General features: G+C 32.8%; 2 protein-coding genes across 2 annotated transcripts; one reads left to right on the forward strand and one right to left on the reverse strand.

The window, feature by feature from the left end:
* The first annotated feature begins 224 nt into the window (after positions 1 to 224).
* LOC107887195 (glutathione reductase, chloroplastic) lies at positions 225 to 10,295 on the forward strand. Its single transcript, XM_016811363.2, has 17 exons — positions 225 to 326; positions 447 to 609; positions 1,349 to 1,413; positions 1,502 to 1,571; positions 3,108 to 3,179; positions 3,279 to 3,482; positions 4,204 to 4,277; positions 4,361 to 4,444; positions 4,832 to 4,919; positions 5,014 to 5,095; positions 5,875 to 5,948; positions 6,492 to 6,599; positions 6,771 to 6,835; positions 7,162 to 7,275; positions 8,005 to 8,104; positions 8,918 to 8,971; positions 9,916 to 10,295. Exons 2-17 carry the CDS (start codon positions 469 to 471, stop codon positions 10,009 to 10,011), a joined length of 1,491 nt encoding a protein of 496 aa, XP_016666852.1. The 5' UTR covers positions 225 to 326; positions 447 to 468; the 3' UTR covers positions 10,012 to 10,295.
* LOC107887196 (leucine-rich repeat extensin-like protein 3) lies at positions 10,165 to 12,754 on the reverse strand. Its single transcript, XM_016811364.2, has 3 exons — positions 12,612 to 12,754; positions 11,233 to 12,066; positions 10,165 to 10,815 (listed from the first exon to the last, which is right to left on the reverse strand). Exons 1-3 carry the CDS (start codon positions 12,676 to 12,678, stop codon positions 10,781 to 10,783), a joined length of 936 nt encoding a protein of 311 aa, XP_016666853.1. The 5' UTR covers positions 12,679 to 12,754; the 3' UTR covers positions 10,165 to 10,780.
* Positions 12,755 to 15,742: the final 2,988 nt, after the last annotated feature.

Below are 15,742 nucleotides of genomic sequence, written 5' to 3' on the forward strand. Positions count from 1 at the left end.
TAATATTTAAAGATCTGACTTAAAAATAAAATTTTAGTTGATAACACATATTTATATTTAGAAGATGTATATTAAAAGTGTTCTCAATTAAATTTTAATTTTTAAACCAATGAGTAGATGGATTAAAATTTTAAAACTATAAGCAGAAGGATTAAATTTCAAAAATATGAAGAATATAGGGACTGATTGCATAATTAGACTTTAATTATATTTATGAAAAAAAGAAAAGAACTATGATTTAATTTTTCTTTTTAAATTATTCTTCACTCCTAAAACCCTAAAGAATCAACTTTTCTTTTCCTCCAATCTCCATCACCACTCCTTAGGTAACCTTTCACTTCGAAAATCAATGTTTTCCTTTTTCATTTCAATGTTATTACATGGCGACTTTCCGATCACTGTTTGGCACTTTTATGACTTTGTTATTATTTGATTGGTGGATACAGTGTTTCCATTTCGAAGTGAATCATGGCGAGGAAGATGTTAGTTGATGAGGAAATGAACCAAACGAATCAAGAGGAGGCTCATTATGATTTCGACTTGTTTGTTATCGGTGCCGGGAGCGGTGGCGTTCGTGCTGCCAGATTCTCCGCTAACTACGGAGCTAAGGTTTCTCAAATTTCTAGCTTCTCTTACTTTAATCAAATCGAATTTGTTCAAAGTGATATCAATTTCTCAAAATCTTTTAGCTTGATAAGTACTTATTTTCATGTATTAAATATGTTAATTGATTCTAAATGGGATGTTTTTTCGCGAATTGGGTTAATATATTCCTTAAATTAGCGACGGTGAAGAGTATAGCATTTGAAGGAGCTTGTGTTTTGGGTTCGGTGATAAATTGAATTGATGTTAAGCGTATACTGAAGTTTGAAGTAAAAAATATATAATAAAATGCGAAGAAAAAAAAAGAAAGAAGTGAGTTACCATCATTACCTGTGTTTAATTGCTTCATTCTATGTTATTGTATTTTGCTGGTGCTGTAGTAGTTGTTCAGCTTAATGGAAATCTTTTAATGGGATGGGTTAATTAGACCTAAAATTTTTTACTTTGTGTTTGCCAAAATATGGTACTGATATTTAAAAAAAAAAAAAAGATTGCTATTTTCTGTTACATTAAGATCTTTACTATTAAATTTGATCGCAAAACCATTGGAGCATTTTCATTTTTGCTGTGGTGAAGTGTTGGTCATTGGCTTTTTGCGCTTTTTCACATTGTTTTCTTGAATTTAGTTTGACTTTTTTTATTGCTATTATGTTTTATTTTTCTTTTCGAATATATATACTTTTTGGCTTAAGAATTCAAATGTTATCTGTCTGTATGTTTATTAATTAAATCAAATTTCATGTAGGTTGGGATTTGTGAGCTCCCATTTCATCCAATCAGTTCAGAAGTCATTGGAGGAGTTGGTGGGACGTAAGTTGATTATTTTGATAATTTAGATAGTTTTGCTTCATCTTTGCTATGTTTGCTTGTCGTTTTTGTCTCACATTTTGTTTCATAGGTGTGTTATTCGTGGTTGTGTTCCCAAAAAGATTTTGGTCTATGGAGCGGCATTTGGAAGTGAACTTGAGGTGAGACTGTCATTTCAATTAGAATCATATTAGATGGAAAATCTCTAACTTAATGATAATTTATAGAAAATTTCTTATGTGCTTTGGTACAATCTTGACAAGATGTTGGCTTATAAATTTGTACAAGATTCAAGAATAGGAGGATCTTTCTATAGTATCAGTCTATTCAATAAGTGTTTACTACCTTCTTATGCCATGGTTGCACTGTTGGGGCACATATAGCTATTTGCCCATTGCCATTCCAAAGTCATTAGAATTTTCATATACCTTCAGATTTGGCTCTATTTTGAGGGAAATAGGTAGCAAAGTAGGTTTGTTTCAGGCTATAAATAACCTCTCCATTAGGAATGATATCCATGCCCGCTTGAGGATTCTATTCTAGTTTAGCCTTCTATCCTTTGTTACCCAGGCTTGGCAGTTTGGGGTGCCGTACCTGTGTTGACACGATCCAACACAGATCAGATCCAGCGAAAATTGGTGGACACGGCGGTGGGTGAGAACTGAGAAGAGAAGAAAATGGAAAAAAGGAAAGAAGAAAAAACCAAGAAGGAAAGGAAAAAGAAAGAAGAAGGGTACAGGGTGGTGGCACTCATCAGAAAGCTTTGGGGAGAGAAAGAACAAAATAAACCCTTGAAGAAGCGGCTATAATCAATTAAAAAAAAAGATGAAGTTTTGATAAAAAAGAAAATGGAAGTTCTGGGGAGAGAAAGAGAGCATGGCGGCATCTTAGGAAAAGAAATTGAGAAGGGTCGGCTTAGGGTTAGAAAATGAAAAGGATATTTATCTTTTTTACTTTATTTTCATAAATTTTAAAGGAAAAAGAAAATCCAATGAAACCCTTTTCGTGTGCTTTGCTATTCAGCCTCTATATACACACTTTTCAAAGATTTGTGATAATTCAAATTTGGTCCTTGGGAAAGTTGGATTATAGAAAATACATACTAGAATGTCATTATCAAATTTGGTCCAATTTTTTAAGGTCTCTGAGTACTTGTGTCCAAAATTTGGATAGTGTTCCTGTGTCTAAAATTTTGAGACTTGACGAGTACTTCACTTGGATCTTTACCCATGTCTGAAATCCAGGTAATGACAATCGATTTCATATAGACCGTTTGTATTCATCATGCAAACCTTCAGGCAATAACCTCTCCCATAGGAATGATATCCAAGCGTGCTTGAGAATTCTATTCTGGTTTAGCCTTCTATTTGAAATGTTTGATAGTTCTCCATCCTGTTATTGCTCTAATTTTTTCCTTTTTCCTTTTTCTTTTTTCCTTTAAATCAATAAAGATGTGGTTGACAGAGATGACTATACATTTGATATGGACTGTTGTTTATATTCATTATCCAAAAATTGTTATTATTATTTTTCGAATTTTCTAATTCAGTTATTCCCCTCTTCCCCTTTCTTTTTCTTCTCTTCTTTTCTGTTAGATTCTATTTTAAGCATGTATTCTGTTGTCTTTGGCATGAAGTAATCTGAGATGTTTAGTTAACCAATTGCTAATGCTTAATAACTGTATTGTTTTTTTGTAGGATGCTCGGAATTATGGTTGGGAGTTGAATGAGAAACTTGATTTTAATTGGAAGAAGCTTCTACATAAAAAGGTTTACTATAGCATCCTTCAGTACCCTTTTATTTTTATTTAGTTATATATTTTAAATTTTCAGAAATTTTATTTTATTTTTTACCTCTTGAACTTGTAGACTGATGAAATAATCAGATTAAATGGAATTTACAAGCGGTTATTATCAAATGCTGGTGTTAAATTGTTTGAAGGGGAGGGAAAGATTGTAGGTCCAAATGAAGTTGAGGTGACACAACTGGATGGCACCAAATTGTCCTATTCAGCAAAGCATATACTTATTGCAACTGGCAGCAGGGCACACCGACCTCCTATTCCTGGGCAGGTATATACATTGATTCCCTTCTAGAATGATCAAAAAGTTTATGCAATGCACTGAATTTGGTATTTTATAAATACTATGTTGCTTTATGATGGCATTAGCTTCTCATTTGTTGCACCAAATACTTATAACTGCCATACCAGTGATTCGGAATGAAATTTTATTTTAATTGCTTTTAAGCTATACCTTTTACTTGACTCAAATTACCTTGATGTTAATTTGGTTGCTGCATATGGTATAGAGGCAATATTCAAACTTATGGAGTGAATTATGTAGCTTTAGAGGTAGCATGATTTAGAATAGTAGTGTGAATGTGACCTAATTATGATCTTTTGCTTCTTCTATCAAAATCACCAATTTTGTTTATATGTAATATGGATGGCATGTGGTTGCAGGTATGCAGGTGTGGTTCATTACCTATTGACTTTTTCTTTTAAAGTGAGCTAAAAAAGAGATTTCATATAATTATTCATGAACTTTAGCTTCTTGTTTTCACAATCATTCTATTGTTACAGGGATATTGGATAAACTTTGGGCTAACCTTTTACTTTTTCTTGCTGGCTTCGTGTGCTTGATTGTTTTTTGTTTGTAACTAGTATTAGAATATGACCAAACTTAGAATATGGACAAAGTGCAAATGGTTACAAGATTTGATATGTTTCTAAAACACCACTGCTAACGCTCCCATTTCTTGTTTCTTAATTCTCCCTGATTTATGTTTTAGGAGTTGGGCATAACTTCTGATGAAGCATTGAGTTTGGAGGACTTGCCTAAGCATGCTGTTGTACTTGGAGGAGGGTATGATAGATGTCCTATTTGCATGTTCATTCTTTTCATCTGCTCAGTTTGCTAACACCTGAAGATGATTTGTACTCATCCAGGTACATTGCTGTTGAGTTTGCATCAATATGGAGAGGGTTGGGCGCTAATGTCGACCTCTTTTTCAGAAAGGAGCTTCCTTTGAGGTTCTTATTCAGTCTGATTTTATCCATTACTGTCAGATTTTTGTAGTATTTCATAAGAACTCCCTGATCTTATCTAAGTTAATTTTATTTGATGTTTTTTACAAGTCCTATGGTGATTATAATTGTTTTAGATCTGTCCTCTTAAAACTGTTTAGAAATGTCTGCTTCATACTTTATGTGTACCTCTGATGTTCTCACTGGCATTTCATTTGGAAGTTAGAAGTGTTCCAATCTGTTTTAGGAATTTGGTAGTTCTTTAAAATGATTTAAATATATTCATAAGAAAATTGCCAAGACTGTTATGAAACGGGAAGAGATGGGCTTTAGGTTTATAACTGAGGGTGGGGACCAAGATTAGAAGTGGTAAGATATATGTCTATCCTGCAGAGGGTTTGATGATGAAATGAGGGCAGTGGTTGCAAGAAATCTGGAACGAAGGGGAATTAATTTGCATCCACAGACGAATTTGACTGAGGTGCTCAGTTGTTAATTTTATTCAGTTTTTCTTTTATATTCCATCAATATTTGTTAGTTTATACTAATCTATTTTCTTTTAACTGTGAATTCAGTTGATTAAAACAGATAATGGCATAAAAGTTACTACAGATCATGGTGAAGAGTTGATAGCAGATGTTGTACTCTTTGCCACAGGTGGTTGCAATCCCTTTCTAGACCCTGATAAATTTTTTTCTTACTTCCATATCCTTGTTTAGTTTATTCCATTTTATTTTTCTCTCAATATCTTGTAGAATTCTATATTGATGTCTGAAAGACCTGCCTTTTCTATTTCTTGGATGAATGGCAATGACCATTGCACTGTTTAGTTCACAGGTGCCCATTTGTAATAACATTCTGCTTCTCACCCTTTTTGGGTTACTATCAGTTCTAAATGTATAGAGACTGAATGTCTTCCTGCTTGCTTCATTTATTCAATTTTTCATAAAATTGTCATCAGCTCTTTCTCTCTCGCTCGCTCGTGTATATCCGTGATAAACGCTTATTTTATGGTCATTTAACATTGCCTTTATCTTGATGATCAAACTTGCATGCAATGTTAAATATGCAAAATATAGTAGTTCTCATATTTGTCTTAATCGTTACTCTTTGAAAAATTTGAAAAGTAAATGCATCGAAATTGGTACTTTGAACCTTACTTACTTTTGTATTTCTTTTTGATTTGTTAGTGAAATTTTGAATTACTCGCTACTAATTGGTGCAGTTCTATATAAGTACTTATTCATGCTTTTGAAGGTCCTGGTAATATTGTTCTATGTCTTTTAATATCTGAATCTTCTGCATTTGAACTTTCATATGTTTCACAAACTTGGTGTACTGATGGCATGCTAATATCATTGAGAATATACTTCTTTTGGGAGATATTTTGACTTTGTTGTCAGTTGGATGTTGATTTTCTCTCCTGTTTATTACAGGCAGGTTACCAAACTCGAAGAGGTTGAATCTGGAAGCTGTAGGTGTGGAACTTGATAACACTGGAGCTGTGAAGGTTTCTTGTTAAGCTGTCTCTTATTCTTGTTTCTTATCAAATATTAGTAAATTATTCTCTTGAAATAAGTTGGCATCTGAATAATGTCAACTTGCATGCGTATGATTTTAATGCCACAAATCTGATGCTGTGTTTCTTTATTCCCTGCTTCTTTTGGATAATTATTTTGACTTGTACCAAGGAAGTATGGAATTTTACTCCCTGATAGGCTGATGGTGTTTAAGAAGAAGGCATGCCTGTAGAAAGAACTATGCATAGCTTCGGAGCTTATATCATGTAAAGCTAAAATGGCCTTCTCTAAGTGACATTGTTTGTGCTGCATTTCGTTTTATTTGTGCATCTTGTTCATTTTGTCCACATCTTTGATCTATATATACAGATAACTTATTTTCCAATTTTCGTTCTGAATGGTTTATTGGATATTTAGTTTACATAATTATGTTAATTACATTGTATATGTTCTCCTATATTGCATGAAAATAACAGTGGCATGACCCAGTTGAATTTTTATTACACTACTGTCAATCTATCTTCATCTTGCAGGTGGATGAGTACTCACGTACTAGCATTCCCAGTGTATGGGCTGTTGGTGATGTTACAAATCGGATGAACCTGACTCCTGTGGCCTTAATGGAAGGAACCTGCTTTGCGGCAAGTGTTCTGTCCGAAGCTCTTATATTTTACCTGTATCAAGCATGCTATTTTGCCCCCACTTAAGCAATCACATATGATTACTTGAGCAATCACATATATTAAACTTTTTTTTAATGCAATGACATGTTTCTTCCCTTCTCTTCTTGTTTTCTGGGGAAATGCTTGCAGAAAACTGTTTTTGGTAAGGAACCTAGCAAACCAGACTACAGCCATGTACCTTGTGCTGTTTTTAGGTAATGAGATCTCTCTTTACATCATGCCTCTGGTGGTGGTTTGGTTGGTGTATGGATAATTTAATTTAATCTATCGTATATCAGTAAAAAAAATCATGTTTAAATTTCTTTCTTCTGAGGACCGTATGATTTAGAGTTGTTCTAGTTATTGGGTTTTTTTTCCTTACTCGGAGTGCTGTTCAAATTTTTTGTTTAGTACCAGTACCACATTTACTGTTGGACCTATGCACTTATTATCTTTTCTTATGGCTAGTGTCCATTTATCTTTTTACTTTCCATTTTTCCTTTCAGTAAATTAATTGCTATTCCCATTTGTTATTTTGCAGCATCCCTCCACTTTCTGTTGTTGGTCTCAGTGAAGAGCAGGCAATTGAGCAAGCAAATGGTGATGTTCTGGTTTTCACATCAACCTTCAATCCGATGAAGAACACTGTATCTGGGTATGATGATGACTTTGAGATGTTTTTGCACAGAAAAATAAATAAATAAAAAAAGAAAATGTCAACCAGTACATAGTGGCATTGATTTCATTGTACTTGTAAAAAGAAAAGTGTAACTAGTATATTGCTTCTTCTTGAATTCAGTAAGAGTAGCTCATTAAAAGTAATATTTTCCCTAAAATAGCAATTAAAAAATCCTTAACCAATAGCTAAAGGTGCCCGTTAATAAGAACCTATATAAAAATATGCAACCATCTTTGTGTTAGCCCCTCCTGCCTTTCCTTTTTTCTGACAGTTTCATCTATCAATTAAGTTGTATAACATATGGCTTCATTTGCATCTTTTACTAGATTGTGTTCTCAGGAATTGGTTTTACACTTGGAGACCTCATTTTTTAAGCAAGTTTGTTTTGTTGTTTTTTGGTTGCCCCCCCTCTCTTTAATTTCTAGGATCAAAGTCTCATACTGACAGAAGTTTAAGGTAGTAAATTGAGAAGCTTGTACAATGTGGCTTTGGGATGCAATTTTATATTCTTTGTATAGTCATATTTGGGTTTCAAATCTTCTATTTTTCCTAATATAATGCATATAATGTTTTTTGACACTAAGGAGGCTAGTGTTTCCTTTTGAAAAATATCAACAATATTTTTCAATATTGTTCAATTCTTGTATGTACTATTAGTACTTTTTGTTCTTTGCAATCCATAAATTTCTGCTCTTCTGCTTCTAGACGGCAAGAAAAGACGGTTATGAAGTTAGTCGTTGATGCAGAGACTGATAAAGTACTCGGTGCATCTATGTGTGGTCCAGATGCACCTGAAATTATGCAGGTACTTTGTTTGTTGGTTCTTTTGGAGTACATATGTGTCTCCATTTGTCCGTATAAATACTAATGCCTTGGTAATTTAAATAAAGATTATGGTAAACAATATGAATTTAGTTGGTAATGTGGTCTGATTTTGCAAGTGAATAGGGTAAATTCTACATAGTCCTAAGAAAATTTAATTGGATTGAGATAGTACATTGTTTTACGATCAACATTTTATTACATTGCCTTTTTTCCTTGATCGAAAATTCAAGTACTAGAGAATATTGAAAACTCTGATGCCAAAAGAGGATGATTTCTATGTCACCATGGACTTCCTAGAGACCTTGCGCCTTCTAGTAGAATGTAGATGCACCACCTTATGCTTCACTTATTGCTTGATCATATTAGTGTTACTTAGATGTGAGTGGCATATACGAGTTTTTTGTTCAAATGAGTATGATTCTTTTTTTATTTAAAAAATTTTCTTCCATTTAGAGGGTCATATCCTCGTATATCTATATTTGTGTTGGATGTGGATAATCAAAAAACAAAAAAAGAAAAGAAAAGAAAAAAGAAGAAGAGTCAATGTAATTGCTATTATTTTTCAAAATATCATGCAAATGGCAACGATTAGTTGTGCCCAATGTTGTGTATGGTTTTGCCTTGCATAGGTTGCATAAGGTAGGTGAACTACACAGCAAAGTTATATGCCTGATGGCCTTACTCATTGTTTTCTCTTGCAATAGGCTGCATTCAAGAATGAGGTGAACCACATTGCATATTATAGACCAAATAATCATAGCTCTAATGTTTTCTTTTTGGTTTTTCATTTTAGGGTATCGCTGTTGCACTGCAGTGTGGAGCGACTAAAGCGCAATTCGACAGCACAGTAAGTTGAACTTGTCTTCAAAACTAGTTTTCTGGTGTGACTTATGCTCTCTAATACTATACTTTAGATTGATTTAACATCAAGCTGCATTTGCTATCTCAAACCAATTAGGTGAAGCTGTTTCTTTAGGCAGAGTAATTTTTTAGCTAGAGGCAATGAATAGCAAATAGTTAACCCGTAGATTGTCAATTATGTGTTTGCATGAGCAAAGATTTGACGTACTTCTCGTTATGATCATTATTTTGCTGAACGGATGCCTGTAAGTGCATGGGTAGATGTTATAATCTTTGGCTGCACACTGTAGTTTTTCCAATATAATTAGTTTGCTTATTTATGGAGGACAAGATTTTGGAACATCGTTTTTTTTTTTATTTCTTTAAGGATTATCTGACCCTGGCCATCCGAGCTTATCCCGTTTGTGAAATTTCTTATACAATAAACCCATATAAAATAATAGAATTGGGGCTAAGGGAAAAAGATATTAAGTAATTTTAATTATCAATAAAATGATTAGATGATTCATTACTTTATAAAGAATTTTATGCTTAATTCTTATATTTTTATATTAATATTTTCTTTTAATAAAAAATACGTGGATAACTTATAAATGAGAAAACACGAAACAGAGACAACAATTCATATTTACATAGAATTTTTGAAGTTAATGTGTCAAGTGTGTCGTGTTCATCGCCAAATTAAAGATGACGTTCAATTTGTTTATGTAAAAAGAAAGCGCTTATTTTGAGAAAGAGTTTCAACGAAAAGGTAAAAAATTGTTTGAGTGAAAATTTGCTTGTATTTGTTAGGCTCTAAAGAAATGTTTAAAAAAAAAATTATTATGCACTAATAAAATTATTTTAATGCATTGATCGTAGTCAAGATTGAGTGAGTTTATTAATGGGAATTTTCATTTATTGAGCAAGTTTTTTAACTCTTTTCCTCAGGTCGGCATACATCCTTCCGCTGCCGAGGAGTTTGTGACCATGCGATCTGTTTCACGGCGTATTACCTGTAGGGGGAAACCGAAGACAAATCTGTAGACAACATATCAAGGAAACTTGCAGCCCTGGTGATATAGAAGCAACATTTCTTATGATCATAGATATTTGAGAGAACAGGTAATATTTAATTGGTAAGGGTTATATTTGGTTTGATCATTATTCACAATAAAAGGCTCATCTATCTTCTGTGTATTTTATGTTGTATTTGTTAAAAATAGTGGCCGCGACCAACGTATTTTTACCTTTGTACCTTATCAGCGCACTGAAAAATTTGGATTAGCATCATTTGAGTTCTTTAGTAATGAAGAGTTATTATTGGACTATGTTACGGTTTTAGTTACATTGTCTGTTCAATATGATCATATGTTTTTGTAGTTTTGTACTGAATATGCGTCGGAAAAGAAAGGAAGATTACACATATTTTATACTGTGATTTAGATAATGTCCATTTATTGAATTTTTTATTTGTAATGAAATAACATCGTTTGATTCATTTAACAGCATAGTTTTAATGAAGTCAATGAAAACATTTTCATGCTCTCCCATTTTATTGATCTCTCATGCAAATTTCAGGAGTTAGCAATACAATTTACAGTTCTCATGAAGGGAGAAGTGGGATCCAATTTACACAGTACAATTTTCAGTTATAAGCCTAAGAAAGGAAAATAGAAAAAACCCTAAATCAACGGCCTCACAGAATCTTAACTATGTAACTTTTATAATTACAAAATTTATGTTGGGAAGTTTTGTTCATGGTAAAATTTCATTGTTTATTGGAGAAAGGAGATCATTCTTCTATCTTCACCAATCAATATTGGTACTCGAAATGGCAACCGTCATAACCTGTTTTCACACGAAAGTTTTAACACAAATTAATAACCCACTTTATAACAATAGAAACTTTTCACCGGGTCTTGGCTTTGACAAAACTCTCTCAGAGCATCAGATTTGAGTTTTTAGTAGTGTCAGATTGAATTGTAAATTTTTGGAGCCAAAACTTTTCAGTTTTGGGGACCAAAAGAATAAATTTTACCAAATCAAGGTAAGCTAGGGCCCTGCCTTCTCCTGAAAATCTTACTCAAAGGCAGTCTGAATCGAGTCAGATAGTTTTTATGGGAAAATCTAATTGAAAGTTTCACTTAGATCAACTCTAATTATATCTTATGACTAGGCCAAGTCCGGAGCTTAATAAACCGTATTTAAAGGCGGCCTAAACCAAACCGGTCAGTTTCCATGGATGGATCTAATGGAGAAACTCACTTGGATCAACTGTGACAAGCATGGCTGTGCCACCAAACTCACACGTGCCACCAGCAATCTTGGTTTTCTGCCAATAGCTATTAAAAGCATAGGAAGTATGTGCAAAGATGGTGTCAGGCTGAAAACATGGACCACTAGGTTGAATTGAATCACAATCCGCCCCGGATGCACACGCATAGTTCATTGCCTCTTGCATGATTGGGCCAGGCACTGATGGCTTAGCCACACACCATAATGCTGTGGTTGGAGCCCTATTGGGAGGTGGTAGAACCGTTGGGGGTGGGTATACAATTGGCGGTAGAAACTCTGGTGGGCTTGGATTAAACCCAAACGGTGATGGAACATTATATGGTGGGGTCAGCTCGTAATAGGGCGGGCTCAATACTGGCCCCGATGGGCTTGGTATGTAACCTGCTGGTGTTGGTATTGCTTGTGGAGGGCTTGGAAAAATACTAGGTGGGTTCGGGACTATTCCGGGTGGGCCTGGAAATATAATCGGCGGGTTTGGAACTATTCCGGGTGGGCTTGGTGGTGGGCCAAGAGGAGGAAAGTTGTAAAAGGGAGAGGGTGGGGAAGGTGAGGTTCCAATTGGAGGTTGAGGGGTATTTGGAGGGTTAACACAGTAAGGATGTGAATTTTCAGGGGGCAAAGAATCAAATGGTGGCAAAGAAAATGTTGAGCTTACTCCATAAGGTTGAGTATTTAACGTATCAGTGGGTTGTTCAATCACTAAACTCATAAGTTTACTCATTAGCTCTAAGTTCTTTGTGTGCTTTATGATTGAATTCCTTTGATGTTTTGGACCTTTGATATGTTCCATTGATTTTCTTGCGTCTGCCCAATAAACAACTGTTAGATTTACATTTAATCATCCCAAAACATTTTTGCCCTTCCCCAAGAATATATATCACCCTGAATAAATGAAAAGATTGCAAATGTTGGGGTTTAAAACAACTAAGCTTATAATACCAATACTAGAGCATAAACATGGCATGACTACTTAATGTCTCACATTTATACAACAAAATAGAAATATTCGTTTACTGAGGAAGACATAATTACATGATGCGAGTTTGTATATTCATTAGAGGCGAAGCAAACTAAATATACTCCATGCAACATTTGGACTGTGAAAAACTAAAACAATGGAATACTTTTACCCACCTCTAGTACTAGGGGCATGGCCTTGTCATAAGGGTAAAATATTAATATTACAAATCTTTTTAAAAATAATAACATTGTAGGTTAATGCAATGATATAATTACATTTAATTCTAAAAAAATTATAATTTTATTTTGATCCCTCTTTGGATTTGCCCTACTGACATGGTAAAAATGAGAACTTAAATAAAACAATAATGTAGCAGAAATCAGCTTACCGCAATGCACGAAAAGAGTGGCCGCCATTGTTGAAAAGAGAAGGTACATGCAAAGCCTGTTTTCCATGATTCAATTTCAGCAATGCCAAATCACTCAAAGACTATTCAAAGAGCAGAAGACTGATATTGAGACATATATGAAGGCAACCAAAGGAGACAACTGTGTATGTTGGCCATTAAAGATTTGATTCGTGAGTATCTACCTTTATTGTAACTTGGATGTAAATGACATATTTGTTTAGATTAGGAAAAAATTAACATTTAAATTTAATTTGTTTAATATTTTAAAATTTGACTCCAATGACAAGCCAACACATTATTGAAAAATTTTAATTTTGAATTTAAGCTTGAAGCATAAATAATCGACTTTAGATCGGAGCATGAGAATTAAATCTTATTTTTTACTAATCGAGTGAGTTCGAGTAATTTGGTTTTTATCTTGAACCAAGTTTAAGTTTTTAAAGTTTAACTTGAGAGATCTCGAATTTGGAATTAAACTCGAGCTCGGCTCGAGTTAATTATGTAAATGAGTACTTACTTAGAAATATAAATATGAAGAATAATATAAAGAGATTAAAGAATAATATAAAGAGATTAAAGGAAATTGTTCACTTTGATCTAACTTAAAAATTTCATGTTGTTGATGCAAATTTGGCATATATGCTTGCTTTCATATTGGGAAAAATCAAAGTGAAGGTTTTTGGTTGCGCTTTTGTCTTGCTTGCTTTCTACTCAAAGCTCTCACTTTCTCACAATTTTTATGATTTGAATCATCCTGAGAATTGGATTATGATGAGTTTTAAATATGAAAAATGAATAAATGATAGTTTAATTGTATATATATTTATATTTGAATGTAAATCCGAAAAAATATAAAAAAGAATAAGTGCTTTTAAAATTAAGAGTCCAAATGATAATTAATCAAAGATGAAGCTGAGATTTTGCCATTGGGAGGGAGGATTAAGCTTTGTGCAAAGCATTTTTTTTTTTGGTATGTTGAACATACCCTGTTGGACCCTCTCTATAAAAGTCTTCACTAATTGGAATATTAGAATGAAAAAGGCAGTTTTACAACTGTTTTTTTTTCCTCTTAGAAAGTTTTACGACTGATGAGATCGTAAAAATGTGCCCTTTTGCTGCATATTTTAGCATAATATTTATTCAGAGCAAAAAAAAAAAAAAAAAGCATCGATGTAACGTGTCATACTGATGCATCAACATGATTACTTGCCCTTCTATATGGGCATCAGTTTGGGGTAAGTAGAGACCAAGCTAGTAACTTTACGCAAAGGGACTTAAGATAAAATTATTAAATTTTGGTTTAATTAATGTATCATTTATGTATATTTTACTGTTTATAAAGATTAAAAGTTGGTGATTCTTTCTCTTAATAATGTTATATCTAAATATCTAAAGTTCAAATTTAAATTTTTTGCTTGAAAATGTAATGTACTTTACTATGCACTCAATATTTTTCTTTTTATAAAATTACTTAAAAAAATTTTAGATTAAAAACTTAATTATAAAAAAGGGTAAAAAATACAAATTTTCTGATAAGCTAAAGGATTAAATATTAATTTATTGATATTTGAGAGGTGATAAAAATGAAATATATTCTTTTAATTAAGGAAAAATGAAACTCTTATTTTAACTTTTAAGATAAAATACCGAATATGACGAAATTATAATTAATCACTTTGAATATAAAATAATGTAAATTTTCAATGCCTCAACCTTGTTATGGTTTATTTGGACATAAAGATTAGAGAAGATATGCTTTTCTAATGTCATCATCTTCCATGAAAAGACTAAATGATAATCTCAGTGCTTCTACAAAAGAAGCAAAAAAAAAAAAAATCAAAAATTATATTCTCTAATCTTGAAAGCCAAAAGAAAATTCAGCATAAACGTGAGGAGCATGGAGATGATATGGTGAGGTAGATAAAATTATCATTATAATAATAAGAAAGAATGAAGACATGAATTAATGCAAGGGTGCCTAAGTTGCAAGAATAAAAGTTTATAATGCATTGGAGAAAGCAATGAAGCATGTGGAACAATGAGTTAGCTCCAGAATCAAACCACGCAAAGAAGTAATAAATAAAGGATGGGGGATTAAGAAAGAATGTACTAAATCAGGGAAGAAGACTTTGCTTCTAGAATATTTGCCTACCTATTCTTTAGGTCATCTTCACTTCTTTATACTTGATAGTGCTACCCATCAGAATATATTCCTTGCCCTTGCATCGTATAATCCTTGAGGATCATTGACTTGGTTTTCTTTCGTCGTCTCTTTAGTATATTCTTGGTGTACTTCAGTGCCCTCTCGCAATGTACTATCTTCATTCATCACGTTACTTGTCCTCAAGGTTCCAAGTGTTGGGTTATATCCACTTAAGCTTTGTATGATTTTTAGTGTAATAATATGAGAAAAAAATTATCTATTATATATGTATTGTAATAGTTAGATATTAAATAAAGAATAGTTAGTACAATTTTAAACTTGAAATCAGAAAGATAAGTAACAACTCTTATAAAAAATAAGACATTTTCAAAATAAGCGAAAATTTTTCCTTCTCTTTGCTAAAAACAAGTCACAGGAGTAGCTAAATATTACCAATTGAATTACTTTATCGTTAACCCATATACTTTATTGTTATAAATCACTGTAATATTTTGAAATGATTGATTAAAATTTTCACATGTTTATTCATTATACTTTGTACGGATATTCTTATTGGTTTTGCATGAAATACAAATGGTTTAAGTAAATATTTACTCATTGATTATTTGAGGTTTAACTAACATTGACTTGCATGATAAAGATTGTTTTGTAATATAGAAAACAACTTATGTTAGAAGGTAGTCTAAAAAGTCCATGAGTTCATGATGAGAAAATGACTCATGTTAGGACTATTATGTTGTCTATATAAGTCTAACTAGGGAGATAAGTTACTAATATGATCTCGCCTAGGTGATGATTTGAGTCGTATTAGTTGCCCGATCGTAAAGTCAAGAAGTTCCGTTCCAATTGAAGTAAGCTGAAATTGGTTAAGATTAGGCTTTAAACAAAAGGACTTGAAGTATTTTAGAAATGATAAGTATATGGTTTCGATTAACAAGAAATAAGG

The sequence above is a fragment of the Gossypium hirsutum genome, chromosome A03, assembly GCF_007990345.1.
Source record: "Gossypium hirsutum isolate 1008001.06 chromosome A03, Gossypium_hirsutum_v2.1, whole genome shotgun sequence".
Taxonomy (NCBI): domain Eukaryota; kingdom Viridiplantae; phylum Streptophyta; class Magnoliopsida; order Malvales; family Malvaceae; genus Gossypium; species Gossypium hirsutum.